The sequence below is a fragment of the Octodon degus genome, unplaced genomic scaffold (assembly GCF_000260255.1).
Source record: "Octodon degus isolate 3935 unplaced genomic scaffold, OctDeg1.0 scaffold00090, whole genome shotgun sequence".
In the NCBI taxonomy this organism is placed as follows: domain Eukaryota; kingdom Metazoa; phylum Chordata; class Mammalia; order Rodentia; family Octodontidae; genus Octodon; species Octodon degus.
In genome coordinates this window covers 6319248-6335145 of record NW_004524666.1, presented here as the reverse complement: position 1 = coordinate 6335145, position 15898 = coordinate 6319248, and the positions used below count along the sequence as shown (strand labels likewise).

The 15898-nt window shown below is 47.3% G+C and overlaps 1 protein-coding gene across 1 annotated transcript in view; it reads right to left on the bottom strand.

Moving 5' to 3' along the window:
* Positions 1–13637: 13637 nt before the first annotated feature.
* CUNH6orf203 (chromosome unknown C6orf203 homolog) overlaps positions 13638–15898 on the bottom strand; it is a 10110-nt gene continuing 7849 nt past the window's right edge. The window contains 1 exon segment of the mRNA XM_004637508.2: positions 13638–14192. Coding sequence (XP_004637565.1) covers positions 14013–14192 — 180 coding nt within the window. The 3' untranslated portion in view covers positions 13638–14012.

Here is a 15898-nt window from a genome sequence, read left to right as displayed (position 1 = left end):
ATGTGGTGCTGGGGATCGAACCGAGGTCCCTGTGCTTTGCCAAGCTTGTTTCAAGTAGGTGCTTTAGACCACTGAGCCATCTCTCCAGCCCCTCTCATGGAAATTCTTGTGGAAAAAGCAACATGAATAGCTCATTGGTAGCTTGATGAAAGTGAACCCCAGAGAACTCAGGAAACATGAAAATTTATTGATAAAGATTATAGGGGCTTGGCAGAGGCTGGCGACGCCTGGTGGAGGCTCTGTAGCTGTGTAGCTCCTGGGGACTGGCACTGCTATTTGGAAATACTGGCCTCACCTCGGGTAGATCCAGCCTTAATGTCTTTCTGACATCCTAGTAAGAGCAGACCCTGCACAAAGTGAATATTAGAGTTGATACTGTGAGGAGTCAAAATAATGAAAATAATTTTACCAAAGATAATGAATTGTCGAATACTGTCTGGATTTTACCATTGATTTGAGTGCATCCTTAGAAAATTGAATGTAACAAAAACCCAGGACATTTTTGCAAATTGTATGCTGTCTAGCAATTTGTGTGAATTTTTATACAAGCACTGTTTTATGAGTTATATAAAATGTTATAAAAATAGAAAACCTGTGGTCTCCTAACATCTTATTTCCTTGGGGCGCCAGTCTCAACAGCCCGGATCTGCCTGGGTGGGTGGCTCCCTGCTCTCCCAGGGGGAGAGGTGAGTGTCTGGGGATTTCAGCGTCTCCTCCTCTGGGCGGCGGGTGCTGCTCAGGGGCTTTAGTGTTTGGTGGTAGCTGAGTGACAGAAGTTACCCCATCACCCCATGGCCCATCCTGCCCCACAGTGCACTGACTGCTCCCTGGATCTTCTACCCTCCAGCTCAGGTGCTAGGCTGGCCCTCCCACATGCCTGGCTTGTGACATCGTTCCTCCCTGCTAACAAAGGATGCATGTTTTCCCTCACCCTCTTTCCTTTGCCAGTTATGTATCAGTAACCCTAAATGGTATTTCCTAGTAAAAATAACAATGTCTCCAGCTGTCAGAGAAAGTATTTTTTTTTTTCTTTTTTTTTTGGCGGAACCGGGGATTGAACTCAGGCCCTTGCGCTTGCCAAGAAAGCGCTTATTCCACTGAGCCATCTCCCCGGGCCCCTGAGAAAGTATTTTGGCCCAGGGATCACAGGATGTAGTTTGTGGCTCTTCTATGGTCATGGTTTTTATACAGCATCTGCTTATTTCTGGTGTTTCATTGAAGTTGGAGCTGGAGGTTGAACCCAGGCCTCACACGGTCTGCTGCTGAGCTACTCCCCCTAGCCCTTTATTTCTGTTTTGCAGTTCCAAAAGCTGTGCTTTAGCCTTGCTGACAGGTCAACCCTGTCCAGCACTGGGGCCTCAGAGGCTGAGTGCGCCAGTTGTTTATGAAAGAATCAAAGAAAGGCCAAATTCTTTTTTGTTGTTAAAGGTTGGATGGATTCTTTAAGCTCCTTCTGGTTATAGGTATCTGTTCTCCATGAGCAAAATTAGCCGAGCATTACAGTGGGAGTGCAGACTTTCACACACATTGCTTCTCACCACACCGATTGTGATCATCCATCTCAGTGAGATGCTATGGCCTCTTGGGGGCCTGCAGGTAAGCAGAGCTCCTTGGTTGCTGGTGGGGAGTGCAGGGGAGGGAGCATCCCTTGGCTGCTGGCCAAGATAGAGGGTAGAGGGCAGGCTAGATACCTTAGTGGATTAAAGCACCTTCTTAGGCAGACTGGCGATTGGGGTTGATCCCTGTTGTGTTGTGCCAGCCCTGCGCCTGGGGTGCCCCGAGAGGGCAATTGAGACTGGGTGTGGTGGCCCGAGCCTGTAATCCCAGCGTTTGGGAGGCTGGAAACTGGAGGATCACTATGAGTTCCATCTGTGTAGTGAGACCCTGTAGATCCTGTACTAAGTACATACAAATAAATAATGACGTAACTGCTGCAGAAGCCCCACCTAAAGGATGCGCTGTCATCCTTCCAGAACCCTGGGGGGTAAGTTCCATAAGTGTGCCCAGTAATGGGCCAAGGGTCAAGCCTGCATAGCATGTGTACTGACTGTGTCACCTGATTGCCAAAAGAACAGTGCCATAGCACTCTTCTGTGGTAAGGAAGCAAGGTGATGTAGGATTCTTGTCCAAGTTCACTTAACTGGCAAATGGTGCCAGGCTTTGAACCTGTTCATCTCTCCACCACATCATACCATTTTAGAAACTAAACACCCCACACAACCGTTCACATTGAAAATAATGTGAATGGTGACCTCACCACATTCTCAAAGCCCTAGCGTGTCTGCTCTCCATACAGGTGTGCTGGATGAAGCATTGTGCTGTGTGACATTGTAGTGACTGCAGCTGAACATCTTCTGTAATAGTCAACTTTTTTTTTTTTTTTTTTTTTTGTACAAGGAATCAAACTCAGGACCTTGCATTTGCCAGATGGCAGGCACTTGTGCTGCTGAGCTAAATCCCTGACCAAGAGTGAACTGTTTGAGATGGAACTGGGTGCTGTAGGTTGGGTGAGCTCCTTGGGAGCAGAACAGGGACCAGCTGGCTGAGGGCTGGAGGGGGGCGGCTGCAGTGTGGATTACAGGGCAGAACTTGGTCTAGCTGAGGCACAGGGCCTGGCCGGCTGTTATCTGAAGTCTTCCACAAAGATATAGTAACCAAGTGCAGGGGGCTTCCTTGGCTAAGAACGTTGCTCCAGAAGGGTAGCAGAGGGGCATGAGTGAGAAGCCAACAACATCCACTCACTGCAGGGATGAGTGTTTGAAGGGTTTCCTGTGTGAGAGTCCAGGGGCCTTGTTAGACACTGTTGAGCTCCTGGCCTAGAAAGTATCATGTAGTAGGTTTGGCAAGACTGTAGCATTTCCGTATCCTGCAAGTTCCCGGGTATGGCTGAGGCTGCTCACAGAGGAGGCGCTATAGTAATTTCCCCAAATGTGCTGTGTTTTGCCAAAACTGAGGGTAGTATACGGAAGGTTCTAGCTGAAATAAGTGGTTTCCTACCATGTTCATATGACACTGACTGCCTGAGTATAGTAGTGCACATCTGTAATCCTAACATTCACGAGACTGAGGCAGGAGGATGGCCAAGAGTTCAAAGCAAGCCTGGGCTGGGTAGTGAGTTCAAGGCCAGCCTGAACTACATAGCACTGTCTCCAAAAGAAAAGAAAACCAAAAAACTACTAAAGTCAGTGCCCTGGTGTACACCTGTAATCCCAGCTGCTTAGGAGGCCGAGGCAGGGAGATTGCAAGTTTAAGGCCAACATAAATTAGTGATGCCTGGGGCCAGGGAGATGGCTCAGTAAAATAAGAGCTTCTGAGTTCAATCCCTGGTTCTGAAAAAAAAAAAAAAAAAAAAAAAAAAAGTGATGCCTTGTCTTGCAGTAAAATAAAGGGCTGAGAGTGTAGCCTATAGCTCATTGTAGAGTATTTGCCTAGCATGCACATAGCCCTACGTTCAAACCCTAGTACTGGAAAACAAACAACCTTTTAGGCAGGGGAGAAGAGGCACATATGGAAGTTTGAAGACACTGGGCTGATACAGTAGCATTTCACAGAACTTTCTACAGAGGGAAGGCTATTGTTGATTTTAAGAGCAAAAGTCAGCTGGGGAGATAGCTCATAGGTCTAAGTGCCTGCATGGCACATGCAAGGACCCTGGTTTGATCCCTGGTACCACATCCCCAGAACCCTGGGTGCACCCTGCCAGCCACTGAAACCAGGCAAGGTGGTACACATCTGTAATCCTCAGTACTGGGGAGGCAGAGACAGGAGGATGGATCACTAGGAGTCCAAGCTGCATAGTGAGACCCTGTACCAAATAAATAACTCTTAAAAAAATAAAAAAACTTGGGCCAGCCAAATAGCTCAGCAGATTTAAGCACCTGCAAGCAGGTGCAGGGGCCAGGGGTTCAATCACTAGGCCTGCTGTGCGGGCTTCGCCCCTGGGGAGCACTGAGACAGCAATTGAGACTGGCCGTGGTGGTGCATGCCTGTAATCCCAGCTTTTGGGAGGCTGTAAACAGGTGGATCACTATGAGTCCGCTCTAGTACTGAACACCCTGAAGACCCTTCCCTAAAGCAGGCTGAGGCAGTAGGATCACTACAAGTTTGAGGCCAGAAAAAGAACAAATTCATTTTTCTGAATAGATTCTTTGTGTTCTCTACCATGACGGTGTCATTGACAGAGATGGAGACCACACAGCGCTGCGGCCTCCCTCCCAGGAGGTCTGACCTGTGACAGCTGTGGATTCGGCCATGACCAAGGCTCCTTACAAGTTTTGTTTCCAAATAACTTCTATTTTTAAGCACCCAAAATGGGTCAGGGAGGGGCTCAGTACTTAAGTTATTCCACTACATCCTCACAGAAACCTGTCACAGTAGGAAAATATGCTTTTGGAGGCATGATAGATAACTCTGTCAAAGCTGCATGCCGGCAGAACTGGGGGTTCTTGCAGTGGCAGGGCTGACTCCAGAGTTGTGGTCTGGGCCCCCTGCTGCTCTCGTGTGGCTCTGCAGAGCGAGTCGGGGTGTCATCCACCCAGTGGGCCCTGGGGTTCACCTCAGGGCTTCTAGAAAGGAATCCAGATCCACTAGAAAGGAATCTGGACCCACTCTCAGAAGAGCATTGACTCAGGTGGAACACCTTCCCCCTCCCAGTCTCCTCCATCTCTGTCTTTTTCAGTTCAATGATTTTTTTTTAATCTTTTTTTATTGAGAAATAAATATGAATGAGACAGTTTCACAGCTGATTAATAGGACAGTTTTATTTTTTTATTTTTTATTTTTTTTAAATTATTTATGTGTGTGTGTGTGTGTGGCCAGCTCAGCCCACCAGAGGGCAGGGCGGCAGGGCGGGCTGGCATGTGGTGCTGGGGGATTGAACCGCAGTCCCTGTGCTTTGCTAAGCTTGTTCTAAGTAGGTGCTTTAGACCACTGAGCCATCTCACCAGCCCCAATAGGACAGTTTTAATAATCAATACATTGTACATTGTTATCTTCTTAGTGGTTATCCATAGTACAAGAAGCAGACAGGATATTCTGTCCAAACACTGTTAGTACACCTCTTTCTTCTCTTTGAATTAAGCAAAAGTAGCTGTAAATTTATCCTAACTATTTTGTATATATAAATACAAAATGATCATTCCTTTGTATGATGAAGAGTTTGAATACTGGCCTGTCATGTCGCCCAAGGATATAGCCAAGCTGGCTCCTAAAGCCCACTTGGTGTCTGAAACTGAACGAGGAATCTTGGTGTTCAGCAGAGCCAGGGATGGGCCCATTATATGATCCAGAACCAGAACCTCATATCTTGCTGTTCTGACAGCTGCTACCCAAGAAACCAAACAAATGAAGCTGGCAAGCCGCGTTTCTGCCTCAGACGATACACAGCTGTCCTTCCTGCCTGATGTCTTCCTGGCAATTCTCAGTGCAATGATCTTAACTGGTTTTATTTTCATTTCTAGACTCAGCAACACTAAACTACATAAAATAGTAAAATGTTCCAGTGAACAGAGCAGAATCCATTTTTATAGCCAGGAAAAGGCTGACGAGAGTGGAAGCCAGGACACAGTTCAGTGCCCAAGAGATACAATAGGGACTGCAGGAAGAATTGTCTCTGCCTCCGAAGGGAGGCGCCTTCATTTAGCAGGTACATGTGGCGGCCGCCTGCCCACTGGCCACTCCTCTGTAACAAGTCCCAATCTAAAGAGCTGGTAGCAAGCTCACTTCAGCTTGGGGAGGACAGAAAACCACAGCAACATGGCATCTCTTGCCTGAAGCTTTTTTTTTTTTTTTTTTTTCGGAACCGGGGATCAAACTCAGGCCCTTGTGCTTGCCAGGGAAGCACTTATTCCACTGAGCCATCTCTCTGGCCCCCTAAAGCTGATTTTCAAGATACAGTTGGCTCTAATGGGACTGGGGGCCTCGGCTTCTCCGAGCACACACAGCTCAGGCCCAGGCAGGTGGGATCAGGATTGTGCTGTGCTCTGGGCTGAGGCACACCTGGGGGACTTCCTGACTCCATCCTTTCCAGGCTAAACGCACCTGCTGAGGCCCTGTGCGCTTTGCTGCAGGATGCAATGGTCCTGGTCCCACCGGCCTAGCATGTGCGCCATTCTGACCCTGGGTTTTGGGTGCTCAACTCTTTGGTTTTGATGAGCTGGAGCCTTAGCATAGGGATGAATTCAGAGGTGAATGCCAGGTGCTGTGGCAATGGGTGTCCTCTCTTCAGGTAATGACTGACGGGGGCCACTGAGATTCAGAGTTGCCCTCTCACTTCGACCTTACCTTTGGTCTCTGTCTGAGAATCATTAGTGAAGGGCTTTCTGTATAATCCTCAGTCAATTTCTCTGTGCTCTCTAAGGGAAACCTAATGTAATGGTGACTTACATGAGTATAGTTCTGGAGATGGTGTTTTGTTTGTTTTTTGTGGGTGACAACATAGCCTTTGCACTGAGCAACTGCGCCTTTTCGTTTTGAGGTAGATTCAAACTTCTCAGTGAGTCACTAAACTGCCCAGGCTGGACTCAAAGCTTGTGATCATCCTAGAGGAGGGCTGAGTCATAGGCATGTGTCACCACACTTGGATCCCAAGCCACAAGAGCCTGTTTTAGGCAGCTGTGGGTCTGCCCAGCCTGCAATGTTCAGGCCTTCGTCTGCCCACCTTGGGAAGAGCTTGGGCGCTGAGAATGGGATTCTGGGACAGAAGGTCTTTGGAGTGCAGCTCACGCGCCCAGTGTGGGATTGAGAAGTACATCTGGACCCGGGGTCCCAAGATCACCTGCTTTTGAGGTATTTACCAATCTGCTAGCAATAATGATAAAGCAAGATTTTATTCAGACAAGGCTAGTAGGCAAGTCTTGAGAGGAACAGTAAAGTGGCTGTGTTGGAAACTAAATCCTATTTCAGAGCTTTTTCAGTAATGCTAAACAATAGATTGGGCAGTAGGAGTGGTTAAAAGGTTACAATGGCTTTCATGCATAGTGAAGATTTTAGGAAGCATGCGTGTTAAAAATAATTTTTCAGGGGGCAGGGAAATGGCTCAGTGGAATAAGCGCTTCCCTGGCAAGCGCAAGGGCCTGAGTTCAATCCCTGGTTCTGCAAAACAAGCAAACAAACAAAAAACAAGAAAAGGTAGGGCTAGAAAAATAATTTTTCACCCTCAGTGGTTCTGGGGATTGAACCTAGGTCCTTCACACTAAGTTGCATTCTTTTTTTTGAGATGGGGTCTTGCCAAGTCACTGATTTACACAGACTGGTTTCAACTTAGGATCCTCCACACTCAGCCTCCCAGAGTGCTGGGATTGCAGGCCTGAGCCACCATGCCTAGCTAAACAGACTCTATCCCTGCCTGTATGAACAAAGGCTGGAGAATGGTGGGGTGGAGCAAGGCGGTGGCCCAGGCCTTAGCAGGAGGATCTGGTGCTGTAAGCACTGTGGGATCCGTGGTGAGGACGGCTGAGTGCTGGTCTGGGTGCGTCCCCAAGAGAGTAGGAAGTAAACGCAGGTGTATTTTAGGGCAACAGGGAAAGCAATGGACTCAATTTACCTATAGTGCCATGGGTCAATCTTAAAAACCTCACTGGTGAGGGCTGGGGAGATAGCTCAGTGGCATAAGCACCTGCCTAGCAAAAGCAAGGTCCTGAGTTTGATCTCTGGTACCGCACAAACAAAAAACACTTTCTGGTGAAAGAAGATACAAAGTAAAATATATGTTTATGAAATTAAAAATCTGTAAAATACATACTGTATGTTCAGCAAACTGCAGAGCATTTCACAAGAACACACACAGACAAAAAAACCACACCACATGCAGCAGAATGGTCAGCAGAGTAGGTGAGGGTATGCAGACATCACCCCAAGATGGGCAGAAATCTCCAAAGAATTGGGACATTGCTGCTGCTGCTGCATTGTTTCCAACACAGCATTCTTGCAGGTGTTGGCAAATGTCTTATTTTATTTTATGTTTTTAATTTTTAATATTTTTGGCAAATGTTTTTTTAAATGTTTTATTTTTAATTTTTATTTGTGTGTGTGTGTGTGTGTGTGTGTGTGTGTGTGTGTGTCCAGCTCAGCCCACCAGGGGGCGGGGCTGGCTGGCATGTGGTGCTGGGGGATTGAACCGCGGTCCCTGTGCTTTGCTAAGCTTGTTCTAAGTAGGTGCTTTAGACCACTGAACCATCTCACCAGCCCTTTTTTGGCAAATGTTTAATAGCTGCTTCTCCAATGGGAGACAAAAAATCCCAAGAACTGTATGTTAAAACCAAAATAACCCCCCCCCCCCCAAAAAAAAAAAAAAAAAACAATTCCTTTTTGTCATTGAATTAGAACAGGGCTATGTGTGTAAATACTGCATGGTTTCTCCGGTGTGAGAAACCAGAAGTGTAAGTAAGGACTGAAAGGTTTTATTTTAGTTTTATTTTTTGCAGTACCAGGGATTGAACTCAGGACCTTGCACTTGCCAGGCGAGCACTTATTCTACGGAGCTATCTCCCTGGCTCTGGACTGAAATGTTTTAGAACAGAGCTTCTGAGCCTTGGCATTACTGCCAGTGGAGTTGGATCATGCTTTGTCCACTGTCCCAACAGCCCAAGCCACCTCCAACATGCACAGATCTCCTCAGCAAACAGTCACCCCCAGCTGAGAACCCAGGTTGCATCAGGCTCACATGTCCTCTTTAATCTTTTCATGACATTGGTCACATGGTCAGGAGGAGGTCTTGCTGGGATCTTAGAAGTGACTGTCATCTAGGTCATTCACAAGTCATGAGTCCCATACACCTCAGGAATTGCTCCTTTGTACTACTTTTCTGTGGATATGTTTCAAATCCTCTGCACTGTAGATAACCTTGAAAATTCAGGTCTTGACATACAGTATGACCAAACTAACATTCTCTGTCATTGGATGTCCTAGTTTTTTGTCTTTTGAGGCACAGTCTCACTATGCAGTTCAGGCTGGTCTTGAGCTCACTATGTACCCCAGGTTTGTCACAGCAATTCTCCTGACTCAGCCTCCTAAGTGCTCAGATGACAGGTATGTACCACCATGCCTGGTCTCTTTTTTTTTTTGGTGGAACCGGGGATTGAACTCAGGCCCTTGTGCTTGCCAGGGAAGCACTTATTCTACTGAGCCATTTCCCTGTGCCCTCCCCCTCTTTTTTTTTTTTTTTTTTTTTCTTTTGCAGAACTGGGGATTGAACTCAGACCCTTGTGCTTGCCAGGGAAGCGCTTATTCCATTGAGCCATCTCCCCGGCCCAAAGCACACGTATTGTCTTTTTTTTTTTTTTTTTTTTTTGAGACAAGCTCTTGCCATGTAGTCTAGTGGGCCTTAAACTCTTGATCTTCCTGCCTCAGATACCTGAATGAGTAGCTGGAAGAGCGCCACCTTGTTGGGCCTTAGTTTAACTTTTTTTTGCGGAACCGAGGATCAAACTCAGACCCTTGTGCTTGCCAGGGAAGCGCTTATTCCATTGAGCCATCTCCCCGGCCCAAAGCACACGTATTGTCTTTTTTTTTTTTTTTTTTCTTTTGCAGAACTGGGGATTGAACTCAGACCCTTGTGCTTGCCAGGCAATCGCTTATTCTACTGAACCATCTCCCCTGTCCCTTAATTTTTTTAAAAATGTATTTGGTACAGGATCTCACTACGCAGCTCAGACTCATAGCGATCCTCCTGTTTGATGGCTCCCCAGCCCTGGGGTTACAGGCGTGCACCACCACACTGAGTCTCAGTGGCCGGCTCAGAGCACCCGGTGCAGCATGTGGTGCTGGAATTGAACCCGCTGAGCTATCTCGTGGGTCCTAATTGTTAAAAACAGAATTTGACACAATGCCTGCCCAGCAAAGTGCAAGGCCCTCAGTTTGATGCCCAGTACCAAAAAAAATCACAAAACAAAAAAACTCCCACAAAACACAGAATTTGAGAATGGCTCAAACCTGCTAATATGCTGAGCTGAGGGACAGAGTACCTCCAACAGCTTTCCAAATGGCCTTTGCTGCTCAATTCATCTTTTTTTTTTGCGGAACCAGGGATTGAACTCAGGCCCTTGCGCTTGCTAGGGAAGCACTTATTCCACTGAGCCATCTCCCCGACCCCACTGCTCAATTCATCTTATATGACCTTGTATGACCTTCTGACTTCCTCTTAGATGTCAGGCAATGGATCTAGTGTCCCTCCCCATTTGACTGGGGAGGTCAGTGAGACTGAAAGAGGTTAGGGCCAAACTGTGATCAAGATGAACCAGCTTGCTATCGGCAGTAATGGGCCGAGGAACCAGGGAAACCAGGAGCCTGGCCCCGGCCTGCCATGAAACGGTTATGCTGCCTTTGTCACTCTCATCTTCCTAGGCTTTCTTCTTCTTCTTTTTTTTTTTTTAACATACTGGGCATTGAACCCAGGGCCTTGACACTGAGCTACATCCCTAGCCCTTTTTATCTTGAGATAGGATCTCACTAAATCACCAAATTGCTGTGTGGGCCAGAATTTGTGATCCTCCCACCCTAGCACTCCAAAGTATAACAGGCATGTGCCACTGTGCCCAGCTTTTTTTTTTTTTTTTTGCTGTGTTTTTGGGTCTCACTATGTAGTGCAGCCTGGCCCTGAACTCTGTGTCCAGACTGGCCCTAAACCTGCAGCAGCAATCCTCCTGCCTCAGCTTCCTGAGTGTTGGGATTAGTCATACTCCAGCACACCAGGCTCCTTGCTCAGGTTTGTTTGTTTGTATTTATTTATTTATTTATTCATTTATTTATGGAACCAGGGATTGAACGCAGGCCCTTGTGCTTGCCAGGGAAGCGCTTATTCCACTAAGCCATCTTCCTGGCCCCAGGTTTTTATTTTTTAAAGAATTACTTTTTTCCAGGCTGGGGAGATGGCTCAGTAGAATAAGCACTTGGGCCTGAGTCTACTCCCCCACGCCAAAAAAAAAAAAAAAAAATTACTTTTTTCCATGCAGGGATCAAACCCAGAATCTTATACGTGCTAGGTAAGTACTCTGCCACTGAGCTACACCCCTAGCTTTAGGCCTGCTGCCTCTCAAGAGGAGGGAAATGGGAAAGGTGGCGGTAAGGAGAGCAAAAGTGTGTGGAGTCTAAATTATAGTTCTCAGCTAATGGGGAAATTAAGCATAGTGTTGTTATCTATGTAAAGTCAAACATGCACGTAGTAAAACAATTTTGTATACTACACAGTTTCTTCCTGAGAGTTTAACTTTTTGAACTCAAATCCTTGTTTTCTGGGTGTGTAGACTGAGGCAGAAGGCCAGCCTGGGCTACACAGTGAGCACTAGGCCAGTCTGAATAACCAACAGCCAAGTTTGAGCCCAGCCTCAAGATCCTGTGTCAAAATAAAAAATAAAAAGGGTGGAGATATAGCTCATTGTGAAGGCCCAGAGTTAAAGTCCCAGTATCACTGAAAAAAAAAAAAAAAAAATTTCCTGTGTCTCCTGAAAAAATGAACTGGTAGAAGATTTCAGATTGGGGCTGGGGAGATGGCTCAGTAGAATAAGTGCTTGCCTGGCAAGTGCAAGGGCCTGAGTTCAATCCCTGGTTCCGCATTAAAAAAAAAAAAAGACTTCAGACTTTTGAGATGGGCCTAAAATGTCAAATGATTTGGTTTATAGAGGTTGCCTTTCATGGCCAGTCTTCCTCACTTCTCAAGACTTTTCTTGAGAGGGGCAGATAAAAGAACCCACTGGGTGTGGTGGCACACTGCTGTAATCCTAGTGCTCTAGAGGCTTGAGGCAGGATGAGTGCTGAGTTGGAGGCCAGCAATCAACCCCCCCCAAAAATAAAAGAACCCCTACATGCCAGTATGTAATGAATGGGGTGAAATGTGACACAGCCTTGTGGGGCTACTCCTCCTGAAGGCCACAAGCAGGTCCAGGGTCGCAGAATGGCTGATTGGGCAGGCTGCTCATCAGTGAGGTACAGCATATCAGAATAGTTGAGAAAAAAAATCTCATATTTTTAGTAGAAACTTTTTTTTATTTTAATTAATTTATTTTTTTGCGGAACTGGGGATTGAACTCAGGCCCTTGTGCTTGCCAGGCAAGTGCTTATTCTACTGAGCCATCTCCCCGGCCCCTGAAAACTTATTTTTAAATAGCTCTCATTGGCTACTAGGTGGACTTCAAGGGTCCAGAAGTTGACATGAAGGAAGGTATCCAATCACTCATGAGTCCAAGGGGCTCTTCATGCACAAAATGAGCACCCAAGTAACTACTCGTACCTCTATGCAGGAGTTAAATGAAATTGTACCCATAAAGGGTCAGAATACAGTAGGCACTGTTTTTATTTTTTGGCAGAACAGGGGATTGAGCTCAGGCCCTTGTGCTTGCCTAGGAAGCGCTTATTCCACTGAGCCATCTCCCTGGCCCCCTACTGTGACGTTTTTAGAACTGCCAGGGACACTCCCATTCTAGGGAAGAGGCAGTAGCTGTGAGTCCCTGCAACACTGCCTCATGTATCTGCTCCCAGCTCTGATGCTGCTGGGAATAGTTTATTCCTTCTGATATAAATCCAGTTTCTTACTTTAAACCCTTTCCCATTGAAAATTAAACCCTTTGATAATTTTTTTGTTTTTGGTACTAGGAACCAATTCAGAACCTTATGCTTGCCAGGCAGGCACTGTGCCACTGAGCTATATTCCTGGCCCCAAAGCCCTAGCTGACTAGGGTCAGATAGCAAGTATTCTAGACTTTGCAGGCCACATAAGATCTGTATATATGCATCTTTCTTTTGGGTACCAGGAATTGAGCTCAGGACCTTGTACTTGCTAGGCAGGCTGGCTCTGTGCTGCTGAGCTACATTCCTGGCCTTATATTTTTTTAATGAATGTTTTAAAAATGTGTAACTGTTCTGCTTGAGGGTCACTCTAACTAAAGCTTCTGGCTGCTTTAGCTTTTTTTTTTTCTTTTTATTTTTTTTTGGCAGAACCGGGGATTGAACTCAGGGCCTTGCGCTTGCCAGGGAAGTGCTTATTCCACTGAGCCATCTCCCCAGCCCCATTTTTTTTTTTTCTGAGACAAGGAAACTTTTGATCCTCCTGCCTCAGCCTCCTGAGTGCTGGGATTATAGGTATGTACCACCATGCCTGGCCTAATCAGTTAGAATGAGTGGGAACCTGTCCAGACTTCTGAAAACTGAAGGGAACCAACAGCACCAACTTGGTAATTCATTAGACCAAAGACCAGTGTGGAGAAAGGGCACTTTCATAATCATCTGAAGGGCAAATGACTTCAATGACCTTGACTTTGCTTAGTTTTGCTGTATGAAGCCTGAACCCTGGGAAGCTGGTCCCATGGCACTCCTAAGAAAAGGTGCTAAGAGATGGGCTTAGTGGGACAGGCCTGTAATCCACCTGGGAGACCAGACACTAGGGCAGTCAGAGCAAAACTGATAGACCCGGGTCTGCAAAACAGAAAATGAAGACTGGCCAGATAGCTCAGTGGATTAAAACACCTGTTTAGGCAGATGCAGGGGATAGAGGTTTGATTCCCAGCCTGCTGTGCTGGCGCTGGCCCCGCTCCTGGGGTATACTGAGACCACAAATGAGACTGGACTGGGCATGGAGGTGTGCACCTGTAATCCCAGCGCTTGGGAGGCTGAAAAGTAGGAAGGATCACTATGTGTTTGATCTGCGTAGTGACCCTGTATTAAAAACATAAAAAATAAAATAAGACAGAAAGGTGAGGGCATAGCTCAGCAACCCCATGGTTCCATTCCAGCACTGCAAACAAGCCCACCAAGGAGCAGGGCAGTTGAGGTGGGAAGCCCCAGTGGGCCTGGTCCCCCGTGTTCCCCACACCAGCAGAGTGTCCTTATGCTGCCTGTGCGGGCACAGGCCCTGGGATGGAAAGCCTGGCTGGCCAGGGGCTGCAGACGTGAGACTCAGTTTCCACAGAATGCTCAGTGGATTCCACAAATGGTAAGAGAATTTTATTCTGATAAAAATGTCTTTTTATGTGGCCTCTCCTCCTACCACTAAAAAGCAGCTTCAGAGCTAAAAAGTAATGCCCTCATTTTGATGGATTCTTCTTAGGCAGCTTTAAGTTCTTCCACCTTCGTAGCACCATTTGGTTCTTGTCACTGTCTGTCTTCTCTGCAAACACCTTTTTTAGCAGAATCCGCATTACTGCTTCTGTTTCTGCTTCTTTGTCCACTCCAATGAGAAGATCCAATGTGTCTCCCACTTTTACCTGAAAACAAGTACGCAGAGCCTCTATTACATTTTGGGAAAGAAAGCCAGGCCCTCGAAAACACCCCTGTGAGTTTCCACCCGGGGGTCTAACTGCCTTCCCTGAAGGGCAGGGGAGCAAGGGCTGCCCCAGTCTGTGCCCTGCCAGTGCTGCCTGCCAAGGGGCTCAGTCAGTCTCCCTCAGACCTGTCAGCTAGTGGCAGACCCCTGGGAACTCCAAGACAGCTGCGGGGTGAAAAGGGACACATGTGGACACGCCTGGACTGGAACACAGTCTGCACAGAGAGTAATGCATCTTCCAGGGAGACACTTGAGGGCCACATGTCATTAGTTCCCAGGTGAGAATGTAAGATGGAGATGGGGCAGTTTGCTGGAAATCAGGCGCCATGGACAGCGGTCATTGCCAGAGGAACTGCTGGAGGTGCAGACACTGCTTTTCCAAGGCTGGCCAGCCTACGGGACCACACACTCATGTGGGACAAGCTGCACGACACCCAGGTGGACTGCACAGTGTGGTGAGCTGGATACCCACGCAGTGCATCACAAGGGCTGACGTGAGACTGGTTCCTACCAGAAGGGAGCCCTGGGTTGAGCGTGTCAAGGTGCACCCCAACCCAAGCCCTGGTGCCTGAGGACTCAGCTGTGTGTGGAGGACATGGACAGCAGGTGAGCTACCTGCTCCAAATGGCTTGGGACCTCAGGGATTTCCCCAGAGGCTCAAGAAGAGGCTAAACTGCTGGGCATGTTGGTGCATACCTGTAAGCCCAGCACCATGGGAGGCTGAGGCAAGAGGATCCCCATGAACTAAGCTAGGGCAACTTAGTGATTTAGCAAGGACTCTATCTCAAAAAAAAAAGGACTAAACAGAAGTGCCACATGTTGCTCCTTCTACTAAACACACAAGCAGGGGTAACTAGCAGCACCTTCCACCTGTTTCTGGGGGGCACTGACTCTACCTAGCGGTGGGCTTGCATTTAAGGAACATGGTGTCACCAGCACAGTGATGCAAATTGGCAACCCCAGTGCTAAGGAGGCTGACACAGGAGGGCTGCATGTTTGAAATCTACCAGGCTCTGTAGCTGATTGGAGGGCAGCTTCAAGCTGGGCGTGGAGGTGTGTGCCCATGCAATCCCAGTATCTGGGAAGCCTAGGCAGTAGGATCACCATGTGTCCTGAGTCTGGCCTGAACTACAGAGTCAGACCCTGTCTCAAAAAACAAAGCAAAAACCCAAAAACTCAGCAAAAACAAAGTGAACTAAGCCAGCCTGAGCTAAATGATGAGACTCTCAGAAACAACTAAAGCCCATGGTGCCAAACACCTTTACCTTATTTGCCAGTTATGTTCCCTGGGGCAGACAGCTTTGAGCACTCGTCCCTCACTAGGACAAGCCTATGTCTGCTCCCTGCTTGAGCAATCTGCACTCCCCAAGCTTCAGCCCACACCACGGGTGCCTGCTTGCCGCCATTCTGCACTGACCAATTCGGGACTGATTTTAAAACAGTAACTTTCTTCCTGCTGGGCTCAGAAGTAAGATTCATTCCACATCTAGGGATTAAGACTACTTCTCAGCTGTCCTCGGGAGACTGAGGCAGGAGGATCACTCTGGGCAAAAGCCCAGCCTGAACTACATAATGAAACTTTGCCTTAAAGAAAGAGAGAGAGAGAGAGAGAGAGAGAGAGAGAGAGAGAGAGAGAGAGAGAGAGAG